Below are 18,219 nucleotides of genomic sequence, written 5' to 3' on the forward strand. Positions count from 1 at the left end.
GCCAAAACACATGAAAGAATACTCAACATCAGTAATCATTAGAGAAATGCAAATCAAAACTACAATGAAGTATCACCTCACACCAGTCAGAATGGATGATTCAAAATATCTACAAACAATAAATGGTGGAGAGGGTGTGGAGAAAAGGGAACCCTCTTGTACTGTTGGTGGGAATGTAAATTGGTGCAGCCACTATGGAGAACAGTATGGAGGTTCCTTAAAAAACTAAAAACAGAACTACCATATGACCCAGCAATTCCACTACTGGGCATATACCCTGAGAAAACCATAATTCAAAAAGAGTCATGTAGCACAGTGTTCATTGCAGCTCTATTTACAATAGCCAGGACATGGAAGCAACCTACATGTCCATCGACAGATGAATGGATAAAGAAGATGGGACCCACATATACAATGGAATATTACTCAGCCATAAAAGGAAACGAAATTGAGTTATTTGTAGTGAGGTGGATGGACCTAGAGTCTGTCATACAGAGTGAAGTAAGTCAGAAAGAGAAAAACAAATACTGTATGCTAACACATACATATGGAATCTAAAAAAAAAAAAAAAAAGGTTATGAAGAACCTAGGGGCAGGACAGGAATAAAGACACAGACCTACTAGAGAATGGACTTGAGGACACGGGAAGGGGGAAGGGTAAGCTGGGATGAAGTCAGAGAGTGGCATGGACTTACATATACTACCTAATGTAAAATAGATAGCTAGTGGGAAGCAGCTGCATAGCACAGGGAGATCAGCTCGGTGCTTTGTGACCACCTGGAGGGGTGGGATAGGGAGGGTGAGAGGGAGGTACAAGAGGGAGGAGATATGGGGATATATGTATATGTATAGCTGATTCACTTCGTTATAAAGCAGAAAGTAACACACCATTGTAAAGCAATTATATGCCAATAAAGATGTTAAAAAAAAACAACTCAAACAATAGGCAGAGAACTTGAGTAGACATTTCTCTAAAGAAGATATACAAATAGTCAATAAGCACATGAGAGAATGTTCAACATCCATTAGTCATTAGGAAAATGCAAATCAAAGCCACAGTGAGATACCACTTCACACTGATAAGGATGGGTTTGATCAAGCAAACCCTGAAAATAAAAAGTATTGGATGCGGAGAAATTGGAAGCCTTGTGCGTTGCTGGTGGGAATCTAAATGGTGCAGCTGCTGTGGAAAACAGTTTGGCAGTTCCTCAAAAAGTTTAACATTGCATTGTCATGTGGTCCAGCAAGTCTTTTTCTAGGTTTATCATCAAAATAAGTGAAAGCAGGGACTGGGACAATTGTATGGTAATGTTCACAGCAGTATTAACTTGCAGTAGACAAAATTGGAAACAACTCGTGTCCATCAACAAATGACGTGTAATACATAGAATGGAATACTTCAGCCATAAAGAGGAATGAAATTCTTTTTTTTTTTTTTAAATATACATATTACCACGTCTGTCCCTGGTGGGTCTTAGTTTTATTTTATTTTATTTTTCTTCACATCTTTATTGGAGTGTAAATGCTTTACAATGTTGTGTTTGTTTCTGCTATACAACAAAGTGAATCAGCTATATGTATACATATATTCCCATATCCCGTCAGAAAGAGAAAAACAAATACTGTATGCTAATGCATATATATGGAATTTTAAAAAGCAGTACCAGTGAACCTAGTGGCAGGGCAGGAATAAAGACACAGACATAGAGAATGGACTTGAGGGCATGGAGACATGGGGGAAGGGGAAGCTGGGATGAAGTGAGAGAGTAGCACTGACATATACACACTACCAAACGTAAAATGGATGGCTATTGGGAAGCTGCCGCACAGCACAGGGAGATCAGCCCAGTGCTTTGTGACAACCTAGAGGAATGAAATTCCGATACATGATACAACATGGATGGAATGTTACAGTAAGTGAAACAAGCAAAATACAAAAGGACAGATACTGTGTGGTCCCACTTACATTAGGTATGTATAATAGGCACATTCATAGAAACAGAAAGTAGATAGAGGTTCCCAGGGGTGGTGGGAAGGAGGGCATGAAGGGTTACTGTATACTGGGTACAGAGTTTCTATTTGGGATAATGAAAAAAAGTTCTGGAAGTGGATAGTGATGATGGTGCACAACATTGCGAATGTACTTAAATGCCATTGAATTGTATACCTAAAAATGGGTAGTGTGGTAAATTGTGTGTGTGTGTGTGTGTGTGTGTGTGTGTGTGTATATGGATGAATTTTATTATAAACATTTTATAGATTTTTTTTCGCTTAAGTTATTTTCAGCCTACATGAGCATTATACCACAAAATATGTACCATAAAACAATGTATGCCAAGAAATACATTCAATTGTTTTTTCTGAAGAAAAACAAACTGTGTTTTTCTTAGAAGCTTTAATAGCAGCTGGTTTCCATTGGGAAGAAATACTGCAAGAATTTAGTGTTTTAGCACCTGCACCTCATGCCTTTTTCCTCATACATATATATTATCCATTCACATGAAAAATCACCTATTAGTGAATTGACCAAGTTAATTGACAATAAAAAAAGTATATGTTTTAGTTTTTAATATTCCAGCTTAGAAACATTTCTAGTAAGGCCTATAGAGCACTCTCTGTGAGTTGTTGCAAAGTTTTTTTCTTTTGCTCTTCACAGGAGAATGCAGCCTTTCTAATTTAAATACATTTGTAATGTATTAATTTGAGTGTTTTATTTATCAAATTTGGAATAAAAACGTATTTTTTTAAGTTCTGGATATGGGTAGTGGTGATACTTCCACAACATTTTGAATGTACATAATGCCTCTCAGTTGAACACTTAAGTATTTAAAATGGTAACTTTTATATGTAAAATGGTAAATTTTATATGATGTGTAATTTACCACGGTACAAAAATAACTGTAGACTCTAAATCTTTGATATGAGCTAGAGAAGGTTTACACTCCTTTAGCTAAGATTGCATGCTTTAAAAATGTGCTCCAGAAGGCAGACAGCAGAAGCAAGAAGAACTACAATCCTGCAGCCTGTGGAGCAAAAACCACATTCACAGAAAGATAGACAAGATGAAAAGTTAGAAGGCTATGTACCAGATGAAGGAACAAGATAAAACTCCAGGAAAACAACTAAATGAAGTGGAGATAGACCACCTCCTGGAAGAAGAGTTCAGAATAATGATAGTGAAGATGATCTAGGACCTTGGAAAAAGAATGGAGGCAAAGATCTAGAAGATGCAAGAAATGTTTAACAAAGACCTAGAAGAATTAAAAAACAAACAGAGATGAACAATACAATAACTGAAATGAAAAATACACTACAAGGAATTAATAGCAGAATAACTGAGGCAGAAGCACTGATAACTGACCTGGAAGACAGAATGGTGGAATTTACTGCTGCAGAACAGAATAAAGAAAAAAGAAATAAAGACAGCCTAAGAGACCTCTGGGACAACATTAGACACAACAACATTCGCATTATAGGGGGTCCCAGAAGGAGAAGAGAGAGAGAAAGGACCCGAGAAAATATTTGAAGAGATTATAGTCGAAAACTTCCCTAACGTGGTAAAGGAAATAGCCACCCAAGTCCAGGAAGCTCAGAGAGTTCCACACAAGATAAACCCAAGGAGAAACACGCCAAGACACATAGTAATGAAATTGGGAAAAATTAAAGACTAAGAAAAATTATTGAAAGCAGCAAGGGAAAAACAACAAATAACATACAAGGGATCTCCCATAAGGTTAAGAGCTGATTTCTCAACAGAAACTCTACAAGCCAGAAGGGAGTGGCATGACATGTTTAAAGTGATGAAAGGAAGAACCTACAACCAAGATTACTCTACCCAGCAATAATCTCATTCAGATTTGATGGAGAAATCAAAAGCTTTACAGAAAAGCAAAAGCTAAGAGAATTCAGCACCACCAAACCAGCTCTACAACAAATGCTAAAGGAACTTCTCTAAGTGGGAAACACAAGAGAAGAAAAGGATCTACAAAAACAAACCCATAACAATTAAGAAAATGGTCATAGGAACATACATATCAATAATTACCTTAAACGTGAACGGATTAAATGCTCCAACCAAAAGACACAGGCTTCCTGAATGGATACAAAAACAAGACCCATCTATATGCTATCTACAAGAGACCCACTTCAGACCTAGGACAAAAAAAGACTGAAAATGAGGGGATGGAAAAAGATACTCCATGCAAATGGAAATCAAAAGAAAGCTTGAGTAGCAATACTCAGATAAAATAGACTTTAAAGAATGTTACAAGAGACAAGGAAGGACACTACATGATGATCAAGGGATCAATCTAGGAAGAAGATATAACAATTATGAATATATATGCACCCAACATAGAAGCACCTGAATACATAAGGCAACTGCTAACAGCTATAAAAGAGGAAATTGACAGTAACACAGTAATAATGGGGGACTTTAACACGTCACTTACACCAATGGACAGATCATCCAAACAAAATTAATAAGGAAACACAAGCTTTAAATGACACTATAGACCAGATTTAATTGGTATTTATAGGACATTCCATCCAGAAACAACAGAATACACTTTCTTCTCATGTGCACACGGAACATTATCCAGGATAGATCGCATCTTGGGTCACAAATCAAGCCTCAGTAAATTTAAGAAAATTGAAATCATATCAAGCATCTATTCTGACCACAATGCTATGAGATTAGAAATCAGTTACAGGGAAAAAAAACATAAAAAACACAAACACTTGAAGGCTGAACAATATGTTACTAAATAACCAAGCGATCGCTGAAGAAATCAAAGAGGAAATCAAAAAATACCTAGAGACAAATGACAATGAAAACACGATGATCCAAAACCTATGGGATGCAGCAAAAGCAGTTACAAGATGGAAGTTTATAGCTATACAAGCCTACCTCAAGAAACAAGAAAAATCTCAAATAAACAATCTAACCTTACACCTAAAAGAAGTAGAGAAAGAAGAACAAGCAAAACCCAAAGTTAGTAGAAGGAAAGAAATGATAAAGATTAGAGCAGAAATAAATGAAATAGAAACAAAGAAAACAGTAGCAAAGATCAATAAAACTAAAAGCTGGTTGTTTGAGAAGATAAACAAAATTGATAAACCATTAGCCAGACTCATCAAGAAAAAGAAGGAGAGGACTCAAATCAATAAAATTAGAAATGAAAAGGAGAAGTTACAGCAGACACCGCAGAAATACAAAACATCCTAAGACACTACTACAAGCAACTCTCTGCCAATGCAGTGGACAACCTGGAAGAAATGGACAAATTTATAGAAAGATATAACTTACCAAGACTGAGCCAGGAAGAAATAGAAAATATGAACAGACCAATCACAAGTAATGAAATTGAAACTGTGATTAAAAATCTTCTGAGAAACAAAAGTCCAGTACCAGATGGCTTCACAGGTGAATTCTATCAAACATTTGGAGAAGAGCTAACACCCATCTTTCTCAAACTCTTCCAAAAAATTGTGGAGGAAGGAACACTCCCAAACTCATTCTATGAGGACACCAAAACCAGACAAAGATACTACAAAAAAAAATTACAGACCAATATCACTGATGAATATAGATGCAAAAATCCTCAACAAAATACTAGCAAGCAGAATCCAACAACACATTAAAAGGATCATATACCATGAGGAAGTGGGATTTATCCCAGGAATGTAATGATTCTCCAATATACGCAAATAATCAGTGTGATACACCATATTAACAAATTGAAGAATATGGTCAAACCATATGATCATCTCAATAGATGCAGAAAAAGCTTTTGACAAAATTCAACACCCATTTATGACAAAAACTCTCCAGAAAGTGAGCATAGAGGGAACATACCTCAACATAATAAAGGCCATGTACGACAAACCCACAGCAAACATCATTCTCAACGGTGAAAAACTCAAAGCATTTCCTCTAAGATCAGGAACAAGAGAAGGATGTCCACTCTCACCACTGTTTTTCAACATAGTTTTGGAAGTGCTAGCCACCGCAATCAGAGAAGAAAAAGAAATAAAAAGAATAAAAATTGGAAAAGAAGAAGTAAAACTGACACTGCAGATGACATGATACTATACATAAAGAATCCTAAAGATGCCACCAGAAAACTACTAGAGCTAATCAATGAATTTGGTAAAGTTGCAGGATACAAAATCAATGCACAGAAATCTCTTGCATTCCCATACACTAGTGTTGAAAAATCTGAAAGAGAAATTAAGGAAACACTCCCATTAACCATTGCAACAAAAATAATAAAATACCTAGGAATAAACCTACCTAGGGAGACAAAAGACTTGTATGCAGAAAAGTATAAGACACTGATGAGAGAAATTAAAGATGATACAAACAGATGGAGATATATACCATGTTCTTGGACTGGAAGAATCAGTATTGTGAAAATGACTGTATTACCCAAAGCAATCTACAGATTCAGTGCAATCCCTATCAAATTACCAATGGCATTTTTTATAGAACTAAGCAAAAAATCTTAAAATTTGTGTGGAGACACAAAAGACCCCGAATAGTTGAAGCAGTCTTGAGGGAAAAAAACGGAGCTGGAGGAATCAGGCTTCCGGACTTCAGACTATACTACAAAGCTACAGTAATCAAGACAGTATGGTACTGGCACAAAAACAGAAATATAGATCCAGGGAACTGGATAGAAAGTCCAGCGATAAACCCATGCACCTATGGTCAACTAATCTATGACAAAGGAGGCAGGGATATACAATGGAGAAAAGACAGTCTCTTCAGTAAGTGGTACTGGGAGAACTGGACAGCTACATGTAAAAGAATGAAATTAGAACACTCCCTAGCACCATACACAAAAATAAAGTCAAAATGGATTTGAGACCTAAATGTAAGACCAGACACTATAAAATTCTTAGAGGAAAACATAGGAACAACACTCTTTGACATAAACCACAGCAAGATCTTTTTTGACCCACCTCCTAGAGTAAGAAATGAAAACAGGGCTTCCCTGGTGGTGCAGTGGTTGAGAGTCTCCCTGCCGCTGCAGGGGACACGGGTTCATGCCCTGGTCTGGAAGGATCCCACATGCCGCGGGGCGGCTGAGCCTGTGAGCCATGGCCACTGAGCCTGCGCCTCCGGAGCCTGTGCTCCACAGAGGGAGAGGCCACAACAGTGAGAGGCCCGCGTACCGCAAAAAAAAAAAAAGAAAACAAAAATAAACATATGGGACTTAATTAAGATTAAAAGCTTTTCCACAGCAAAAGAAACTATAAACGATGAAAAGAGAACCCTTAGAATGGGAGAAAATATTTGCAGACGAATCAATGGACAAAGGATTAATCTCCAAAATATATAAACTGCTCATGCAGCTCAACATTAAAAAAACAAACAACCCAATCCATAAATGGGCAGAAGAGCTAAATAGATATTTCTCCAAAGAAGGCCAAGAAGCACATGAAAAGCTGCTGAACATCACTAATTATTAGGGAAATGCAAATCAAAACTACAATGAGGTACCACCTCACACCAGTTAGAATGGGCATCATCAGAAAATCTACAAACAACAAATGTTGGAGAGGGTGTGGAGAGGAGGAACCCTCTGGCATTGTTGATGGGAATGTACATTGATGCAGCGGCGGGGTGGTGCGGGTTGTGGGATGAATTGGTAGACTGGTACTGACATATATACACTAATATGTATAAAATGGATAACTAATAAGAACCTGCTATATAAAAAATAAAATAAAATTCAAAAAATAAAAATGTGCTCCAAATTTTAGTTTATGTTGGAATAACTAAATAGAATTGTCAAAACATGATGCTTTGGAATTTGCATTACTTAAGAGTTGTCCATTTTCTGACTTGATTCTTGTTTCCCTCCTAACTGCAGTGTGTAATGCATCTTGAAGACCGGTTACAGGAGCTATACTTTAAGAGCAAAATGCTGTCTGAGTACCTGCGGGGACAGATGCGTGTTCATGTCAAGGAGCTGGGAGTGGTTTTAGGGTATGTTCCTGATTCCTTTTCCGGCTGTGCTTTCTCGTTTCACTGTGTATATTTAGGCAAGGAATATTCCTCAGAATTGCCTTTTTTCTTTTTAAGTTTTTTGTCTTGTTAGAAGCTGTATACTGTTATCAGCTGGGTTGTTCTATACCAGCGGTCTCCAACCTTTTTGGCTCCAGGGATCGGTTTCCATTTCCACCCGTGGGGTATGGAGAATGGCTTAGGCAGTAATGCGAATGACGGGGAGCGGCTGATGAAGCTTTGCTCGCTTGCCCGCCGGTCACTTCCTGCTGTGCGGCCTGGTTCCTAACAGGCCACAGACTAGTACCAGTCCATGGCCTGTGGGTTGGGGACCCCTGTTGTATACAGTATAAAAGCAGAACCCTGTCCTACACTGATCTGAAATGCACTTTCTCTTGTGCAATTACAGTAGGTTGAGAATATAGTCGAATAAAAAGGAATTAAAGTCTAAATTTTTGCATTAGAAATAAATAAGTAAGTATTCGTTTTTATTTATTAAATATGTTGTAAACTCATCATTCCCAGCATCTGCCCGGCTTTCCAAATGATCTGATTGAAGTAATGGCACTCTATGGATGATGGTATATTATCTACATATTATTACTCCTTCCCCATTATCTATATATTATGTCTTTATACTCTGAAGTTATTCCTAGGAAGAAGCTAATTATTTAAAATGCTAACTGAAGGACAAACAGGAAATTGGTGAGAGGCATAGTATAGCCCCTTTCATTATGTTCTGTAGTCACTTTCCCTGTGTTCTATGTCCACTTTGTGTGTGTGTATGTGAAAATTATTTCTTGAAATGCTGGTTGAATAAATTAAAACAAGCTAGAACTTTTGTCTAATTTCACCTTTTATGAAGGGAGAAAGAGCCAACATTGAGTTGCTACTATATGTCTGAAACCAAATTAAATTCATTCATTAATGTTATTGCTTATTATCCAGATTAGAAATAGATGATTCTCTGCATGTAATGCCTTTATTTTTAGAAAATTTAAACTAATTTTTAAAGTAATGTACATATAATGAAAGTTTCAGTGCATTTTGGCATAAAGTGAAAAGTAAGTCTTTTCCTCAACTTCCAGTCCTCAGTCAAGCACAGTTAGTGGATTGTTTCTTCTTACAGAATTTTTAAATGTGTAGGGTTAAAAATATAAATTAATTTGTACTCTATATATCTTGGTGCAGCTTGCCTTTTAATGTGTCTTGAATGTTTGTTCATTTAAGCACATACCACACACACTGATCTATATCATTTTTAATGGCTGTAATGCATTCCATTATATGGTGGAATTTATTTTCAGTGTTTTGCTGTTACAAATCAATGCTGGAATAAATATAAACCTTTGAGGTTTATAGGATAAATTCTTTGATGTAGAGTTTTTGAATTAAAGGCCATATGTGATTAAATTGTTGGTATTTTGACAGTAATAGTAAATGCTATCCAGAAAGTACCAGAATAAATTTTCACGAACAGTGGGAAGCACACTCTTCTTACTGCTATTTATTACCAAACTTTTTAATCTTCGCCAAGCTACTAGCTGAAAAATGAAATCTGATTTTATTCAGATTTATTCTCTAACGAGGAGTGTGTCTGCATAACTTATTTTGATATTTATTGGCCATTTTTCTCTTCGTATAAGTTATTTGTGGTAGGTTGTATTTTTAAGAGGCTTCCATTATGTCTTCCAAGTAAATCTTATTATAGAAACATTTGTATCTAAAACAATATGGCTGCACACTATTATTCTGTTATTATATTATATAATATTTCTTTTTTTTAAAAAAATAAATTTATTTATTTTTGGCTGCGTTGGGTCTTCGTTGCTGGGTGTGGGCTTTCTCTAGTTTTAGCAAGTGGGGGCTACTCTTCGTTGTGGTGAGCAGACTTCTCATTACGGTGGCTTCTCTTTGTTGCGGAGCACAGGCTCTAGGCACACAGGCTTCAGTAGTTGTGTCACGTGGGCTCAGTAGTTGTGGCGTACAGGCTTAGCTGCTCCGCGGTATGTGGGATCTTCCTGGACCACGGCTTGAACCTGTGTCCCCTGCATTGGCAGGTGGCTTCTTAACCACTGCGCCACCAGTGAAGTCCCTATATAGTATTTCTTAGACATTATCCCTTGCCCTGATGCATGGTCCATCAGCACATCAGTGAGATGGTTTCCTGCATTCGTGACTTTGTTACTGTTGGGTTTCAGAGGCTGTTTTAAAAATCTTTAGTTATGGTTTTTACTTACTGAAAAATTTCTAATTTTCATTATCTTCAGTTCTCTTACCCTTTTCCTTTTGGCCAGGGTGGCCAAGCTCCTTGAGTGGAGATGTATAGTGACGTTATAGATAGCAGTCATTGCCTGTAGGAATAAACCTGAACTGAGATTTTTTTTTTTTTAATTTCAGGATTGAATCCAGTGATCTTCCTCTTCTGGCTGCTGTAGCAAGCACTCACTCTCCATATGTTGCTCAGATACTACTTTAACAGAAAGGCTGTTGGAAATTAACTTTGGTGGAAAGTTAAGTAGAAACCAAGGAAGCAGTCACAACATGCATTTATGGCAATTTTTTTTCTCTGTCAGACCTTCATCTGAATGAGTCAGTCACCTGGGTGGGTATTCTGCATTGCAGTGCATATTGTGTCATCACTGGATGGCTTTTTCATTTTGATTGGACTTCTGGATGGTGGCAGATTTTTGACCAAGTGAAACTAAAAACAGCATTTGGGGGGAGAGCATTTGAAGAAGCCAAAGTGTAACTTCGACGTTTCTACAAAATGAGTAACATTGAGGAATTTCATTATGATCACTACAGTCTTGCCACAACCCATAAGTAGGAGGAATGGATATCTCATGATTAAATGGCTCAGAAAGAGTCATTTCATTAGTTTTAATTCTTTATTTCTAAGGTACAAAGATCTATGAAACTTTGTGTTTTTTTGTTTTTCAATTCAAAATAGCTGATTTCTGGGTATTTCTCAAAGTATTTTAAACAGCTTGTTAATTAGAATAAACTCAGAATAAAGCGTATAAATCTGTGTTATGTTATCCATCCAAGTGTACATATGTATCTATTTTTTAAAAAAGCAGAGGTAGAAATACAAGATTGGTAAACATGCCTTTTTAAAAAATATATTTTCAACTAGGATTAATTGTATATAATGTTGAAATATTACTTTCTGGTGATTTTTCTGTTTCACACACCCTAAATATATAAGTAAAGCCAATCTTTTTTTAAGGCTGAGGAATGTAGATTCCCAAAATAAGAATACTACTTTATACCATTTGTTTATAAGTATAAGCTAATTCTTATAAATATTAATATTTACATATTTGCATTTAATTTAATAAATTAAAATTAGGATTAAAAATTGCACCAAAGCATTGGCAGAAATAATACTATTTTCTTTAAAAGTGCTCAGGTAGCCGAGGCCCTTGGTTTCGGTATCAGCCCTTCTTGAACCCATAGGAACTGAATATTTGTTTCACTGCTTCATAATATTCAGTTTACACTAAAATAACTCATTAACTCTTAAGATTTTTTTTTCTCTAATAGCTCCTCTCTTCCAAAAGCTAACTTTTTTCAAAGATTTCTTTTCAGTTGTTATTGTTTTTATATATATTGTAGAGTGTTGCTTGTGAGAAAGGCTAATATGGAACCAAACTCTTGTAAGTAGTGTAAATAGAAAGATGGGTAGATAAAGTTTTCATTATGCTCTACTACCTCAGTTTACTTGAAATACTACATTATAGTTTATCCTTTACTTATCTGGTCTAAGATGGTTTTAATGCTAGAAGTGAAGCTGGTTTCTGCTTTCATGAACTATTTTCATCATAATTAGTTGATTAGCTTAAAACAGAAAACCACTTGCTCATTCTGTTTCTAGGTACATTTTGTCTACAATGCATCTATTCTTGCTATTTAAGTTTTCAATAATTAAGGAAGATTTCTGTGGTTTATTTAGTCTTTGCCCTTGAATTTATAGCATTGGGTCACATTTTGTCTTACTCTAATCTCCAGCTAGACTAAGAAAAAATGGTTATTTTAATGGAATGTAGACCTGAAATTGGTGTGCTTGCAATTGCTTTGGCCCCTGTGTCCTATCAGCTGGTCCCAGTTAGTACCAGAGTCTTCCATGGATGACTTGCTGTCAAAGAGTGTTTATGGATATATTTTCGTTAGCTTAATTTTTTTAGTCTATTCATTAATGAAGTTCTTCTCTCATCTGTTGTTTGGAATTTTATGAATCAATCTCTAGCAGAATTCAGAATATAGAAAAGATCATATGTGGCCACTGTACATTTTTATTTTTAATTGTAGTTCAGAATATGTAGCAGGTAGACAGTGTCTTTTATGTGTGTTATTGTTTAAATTAATCATTGAACTGTTCACAGTCCTATCTATTTGAAATCTCTAATAAATTACCATTTAGGAAATCTAGTCTTCAATAAATGGATGGCTCATGCTACTGTAATTCTTAAAACTAAGCTTTGCTTGAAAGGAAAAGGCCTATAGTTTCTTATAGAATCATCAATCCTTATAGGATTCCTGAGTTTTATAATTTGCAATTCTTCTGTAATTTCTGCTCCTTCATCATAGTAATTCTTGCATTACACAAAGCCCAAGGAATGAGCTGCTACTTCTTTAAAGTGTGATCATTATGATGAATGTGAAAAGAATTTTTGGTCTGTTCAAAATAATTTTTTTCAACTTCTTACGGTACAGATAGATATACGTTACACATTTTAAAAACCTATTTGTTGCAACAGGAGATGAAAAAGGGATCTTTTACATTATAGATTTAAAACTAATTTTTCCTGTATATAAACTAATTGGTTTGATTTTAAATATTCCTGGCTTTTATTAATATGTCTTAATTTTGAGTTTGAAAATGTTAAGTGCAATAAACATACTAGCACAGATTTCATTTTGTTGCAATTGGCATACACTGGGGATGATCACTTTAAAAAGAAACAGATTTTACACAATGCCTACTTCTGGTAGATGTCTTATGAGATTATTATGCTTTAAGTTATTTAGATGGTGGGAGATGTAAAATGTAAATACTTGTTTCTTGTTCTGTATACATTTCTCAAATGTACGCCTGTATTATAATAACCTCCCAGTTCTAGGGGATATTTGTGCAATAAATACACATGTCAATTTGATGGATGATGTTGTTCTTTCTTTCACATTTAATAAGGTATACGTAACATGGATTCTGGTGCCGGCCCACCTGGATTGTTTTCCCAAATGTGACACTTCTAGGCATGTGACCTTGTTCATAATGTCCTTCTCTAATCCTAAATTTCTGAATTGGTAACTTAGTAGAATCTACTTTATGAGGTTGTCAGAGTCAAATGAAATAAGGAATGTCGAGAATTTATCTCAATGCTTGGCACACTCCAAATGCTCAGTAATTTTGGGGTGCTATGGTTGCTAGGTAATCTGTCCAGCCTTTGCTGTACAGCTCCTATCTATTTTATTTTGGGGGAAATTTAACATTCTTTATTTTTTTTTATTTTTGGCTGCGTTGGGTCTGTTGCTGTGCACGGGCTTTCTCTAGTTGCAGTGAGAGAGGCTACTCTTCGTTGCAGTGCACGGGCTTCTCATTGTGGTAGCTTCTCTTGTTGTGGAGCATGGGTTCTAGGCGCAGGCTTCAGTAGTTGCAGCACGCGGGCTTAGTAGTTGTAGCACGCAGGCCCTAGAGCGCGTGGGCTTCAGTAGTCGCAGCATGTGGGCTCAGTAGTTGTGGCTTGCAGGCTCTAGAGTGCAGGCTCAGTATTTGAAACACACAGGCTTAGTTGCTCCACAGCCTGTGGTATCTTCCCAGACCAGGGCTCAAACCCGTGTCCCCTGCATTGACAGGCGGATTCTTAACCATTGCGCCACCAGGGAATTCCTAACATATATTCTTTTGAGTTAAAGTGTAGTAACCAAAAAATATGGTATATTCTTACATTTGACCGAATCTTCACGATGACAAATTGAAATTTTCTTTAAATGCTTTTGTGAAAACAAACTGAGTACCAATCATTTAAAACTAGAAGAAGCCATGTAAACTTGTCAAGAACATTGTTTCTAATTAAAATTACTACTGACTTTATTATTTATTTTTGGCTGCATTGGGTCTTTGTTGATGCGCATGGGCTATCTTTAGTTGCAGCAAGTAGGGGCCTCTCTTCGTTGAGGTGCACAGGCTTCTCACTGCCTTGAGAAGGCAATGAGAAGTAGCACAGGCTCTAGGCGTGCGGGCTTCAGTAGTTGTAGCACATGGGCTCAGTAGTTGTGGCTTGCGGGCTCTAGAGTACAGGCTCAGTAGCTGTGGTGCACGGGCTTAATTGCTCTGCGGCATGTGGGATCTTCCCAGACCAGGGCTTGAACCCGTGTCCCCTGCATTGGCAGGCAGATTCTTAACCACTGCGCCACCAGGGAAGCCCCTGACTTTAAAATTAAACAAAAAATTGGCCTGTTGGTTTGGATTCTAATCCTGTTCTGTTCACGGATTTGCATGTCCCTCTGAGCAAGTCTGTCGTCTTCATCTGCATTGTAGGGAAGTCACCTCTTCCATCAGTCCTTAGCGCCTGCTCTGCAGCAGTGATTCAACCCTGAGTAGGCTGTTGGGAAGCTGCCTTACTCAGGTTGGGTTGATTTGGGCAGAGTTAGGCCAGGAGGCAGGATTAGGCCAGGGGCTTTTTGCAGTGCCTGTTTTTATATTATTTTACATTTATCACTCTTACATTTGACTGAAGAGACTAAGTGCACTGTTTTAAAGCAGAAAGGAAGTATCAAGTATTTGGGAAGCATTTATCAGATAGTTTAGAGGTTTATAATTGCCTGTGTTTATATCTGCTGTTCTCTGATAAAAATTTAAAGAAATCTTGCAACATTTCTGAGAAGCATAGATTCTGCTAATGAGAAACTGAAATACAGAGAATTTAATCTGAGGTCATATACTCTTTCCTGTCTCAGAACAGAATGTTTCCAACTAGGATGTGGTGACAGATGTGTTGTAAAGATACCTGAGATTTCTTTGTTTGTCTTTGCCATTGTAGGAGGTGTAGGGGTGGGGTGGCAAGTGGGACCAAACATGAGCTGAAGGTGCACTGGGGGCTGGTGAATTGTAACTCTGAGTGAGAAGGACTTAGGCAGATAGGAAAGGGGGAAGTTGGAGACTGTAATGCTTCTTGTCCTTGCTTTATAGTGCAGACTGTAGACTTGGCCATGTTTGCTGTAGAGTTAAGATTTGAAACTTCCCTAAAGAAAAGAAAATACAGGCAATCCAAAAGAGAGTTGTAAAGAATTTTCTTTTAAATTTTTTAAAAGAAATTTTTAGCAAGAGATTTTTAAATGGATGAAATTTCCATCCATTATTTTTTCAGGAGAACTTCTGGTCTTAAAGCATATGCTCGGGTCAGGGGCTTCTTTCTTGCCAATACCCCAGGATTTGGTCCCCTTATAACGTTTCCTTTAAAAGGGACTCTCCTTTTCATAAAAGTATGAGCCTAGACCTATCCCTTCATCAGGTTGCAGACAGCTCTCTGCCCAGGTTAGCACTATCTGATTAGACCTGCCCTAGGTATAACTGTATTTAAGGAGAGTATTAAGTTGAAGAGGTTGGAGATTCCTTCCTTTCCAAGTGACCATTGTAACAAGGACAGTCCCAAAACATGTTTTTATATTCACCTCAACAGTCAAAGTAAAATTATTGATAAAAGCAGTGTTACCTAAATTGTCTCAAAGGGAATAACCTTGTTGAAGTGTTGTGTAAATATAAAGAAGATATTATTTCCTCAAGAAACTTGTGATGCCACTTTTGTGTCATACATTTGCTTCATCACTCACAAGTCAATATCCTTCATTGTGTCGGAATTAAGATGGGTCAGACTAGTCCAAAACCTGAGTTAGTTTAAAGTAGTTTTCAAACCTGGTTGCATATTAGGAACACCTAGATAGTGTTTGGAAAGTATTAATTCCTAGACCCCACCCTCAAAGATTCTTATTCAGTGATAGAAATTGGGCCAGCAAGTGCTCTTAGTTTTCAACTAGTAGTGACTCAGTTTCCCAGCATACCCCAAATCTGAATTCCTTACTCCATTCTAGGTGCTATTAAAACCAGTGCTCTTAACTTCAGTCTTTTGATGGTTTGCTGTTGTTCTACAAAGATGGCCATATAATTGTGTGTGCCTAATAAGTATTCAGTTTTGCATAATAGAACAGTTGTCTAGCCAGATATCTTTCTTTGCCATTGGAAAGCAATCAAGTGTCTATCTTTTTAAAAGCAAAATCCCCTCTTAATCACTTAGTCCTTAGATAGATCAATTTGTTCATTTAGCAGATATTGATTGAGCACCTGTTATGTGCTGGGCACGGGTCTGGGTGCCAGGGATAAGTCAGTAAATAACACACACTTTCTCATGAAGTTTACATATTTCCTGCTGGTGGAGGAGATAGACAAAGATATTATGCTGTCAGGTTGTGGTAAGTATAATGACAAAAATTAAGGTAGGGTAAGTAGTTAAGCTACTTTTTTTTTTTAAAGACGTAACCATCTTTTTGTTTTCCTATAATTTAGTAAGTTACTTGCATTCAGAACCATTACTTTTTTGTTTCAGCTACATGTTAATGTTGGTGAATCCTATCGTAGAGGTTGGCTTTTCTCTGAAAATAGCTACTAGAGCTCTCACTGTCTCCTCACTTTTTTCAGCATACCAAAGCACAATACAGGATAGGAAAGGACAAGATAGATTTTGAAAATATGTTTAAATTTAGGTATGTATAGTTACTGTGGATATTAATATACTGTTTTTTACTGTTGCTGTCTTATAAGGTCTATTTTAATGTTACTTTTATAGACTTAATTTTTTCTTGTCTAGTATTATATAAAATTAATAAATGTACACTAATGTAACCATCACTTAGGTCAAGAAGTAAATCATTTTCAGTAATTCAGGATCTCCACCCCTCCTCCATGTGCCCTATCCTGATCATAATACTCTCCCTTCTCATTTTTGTAAATTCCAACATGATTTTTGTGAACATTTCCTTGCTCTCTTTTAATAGTTTTGTGTATGCATCTCTAAGTGATATACTTTAGTTTTGCTTGTTTGAACTTTGTGTAATTATACCCCATATTTTGTTTTGCTTTTTTTCTATCAACATTATGTTGGAGATTCATTCATGTGCTATGTAGGTCGTGTTTCACTGAATGAATATACAGCAATTTACCCATTCTATAGTTGATGGACAATTCGGTTATTTCCAATTTTTGGCTAATATGAACAGTGCCCATTTTTGTTCATCTTTTCTGGGTATTCTTTAGGACATATATCAAGGAGTGGGCTTGCTAGTTTCAGCTTTACTAGATACTTCTTTTTTTTCTAACTGGTTTCCCAATAGACACTTAACTGGCAGTTTGTGAGAGTTCCTGTTGCTCCACATCTTCATGAATACTTAAATGTGATTCTTAATAGTTCTAATAAAAAAAAAGCAGTAAAGGAAAAACCTATCCAATTCTTCAAATTTGAATATATGCTTTAGAGAAATCACTTCCTAGAGGTAAAGTAATAGAAATAGTAAAGAGTGCCTGGATTGTGCAGGCAACATCCTAAATGCTTCACATAAATTATCTCATGTAATCTTAAGAGAATTCCAAAGCAATAGGTCTTTTACTATTCCCATTTTACGGTTAAGGAAACTGAAGTTTAGAAATATCAAATAACTAAGTCATTTAACTAGAAATGGCCTATTAAAGACAAATACAGATGTTTGCCCCTAAAGTCCAAGCTCGTGGTCATCATGTTTTAATGCCTTTTCCCTCTTTTCAAAATATTGATGTGGCTTTGGAAACATGCTTCTGGCTTTGGAAACATGCTTCAAAAATGGAAGGGATAACTTTTGTGATCTTACGCAGACTTTTGAGAGGATATGTTTATACACAAAAAAATGACGAAAGTGACAATGTCACAATTGTGATCAACTGAAAATTTCCTTCCAGAGTGGCTGAGTCATAACTCCCTGGTAAGGTTTTTGTCCTATACTTAAAAACGAAGTGTGCTAATATTATGTTGTAAACTTCAAGTTTGGGCAAGGTGAATGACCAACGGAAAACAAAACCCTTATTAACATCAGCCATCATTACTAGGTCCCTGAAACGGTGAATGTTGCAGCCTGAACTCTCCTTTCCCTTCTGTTACTCTAAAATATAATTT

General features: G+C 36.5%; 1 protein-coding gene across 3 annotated transcripts in view; it reads left to right on the forward strand.

The window, feature by feature from the left end:
• The window catches only part of FNIP1 (folliculin interacting protein 1), a 170,735-nt gene extending 157,559 nt beyond the window's left edge, over positions 1-13,176 (forward strand). For all 3 annotated transcript variants that reach the window (XR_004349143.1, XM_032626261.1, XM_032626260.1), the window contains 2 exons: positions 7,881-7,996; positions 10,415-13,176. Coding sequence is in view for 2 of the 3 variants with exons in the window: in XM_032626261.1 (XP_032482152.1) it covers positions 7,881-7,996; positions 10,415-10,493 (195 nt within the window). In the remaining variant the exon portion in view is untranslated. The remainder of the gene's footprint in view (positions 1-7,880; positions 7,997-10,414) is intronic.
• The last annotated feature ends 5,043 nt before the right edge of the window (positions 13,177-18,219 follow it).

The sequence above is a fragment of the Phocoena sinus genome, chromosome 3, assembly GCF_008692025.1.
Source record: "Phocoena sinus isolate mPhoSin1 chromosome 3, mPhoSin1.pri, whole genome shotgun sequence".
In the NCBI taxonomy this organism is placed as follows: Eukaryota; Metazoa; Chordata; class Mammalia; order Artiodactyla; family Phocoenidae; genus Phocoena; species Phocoena sinus.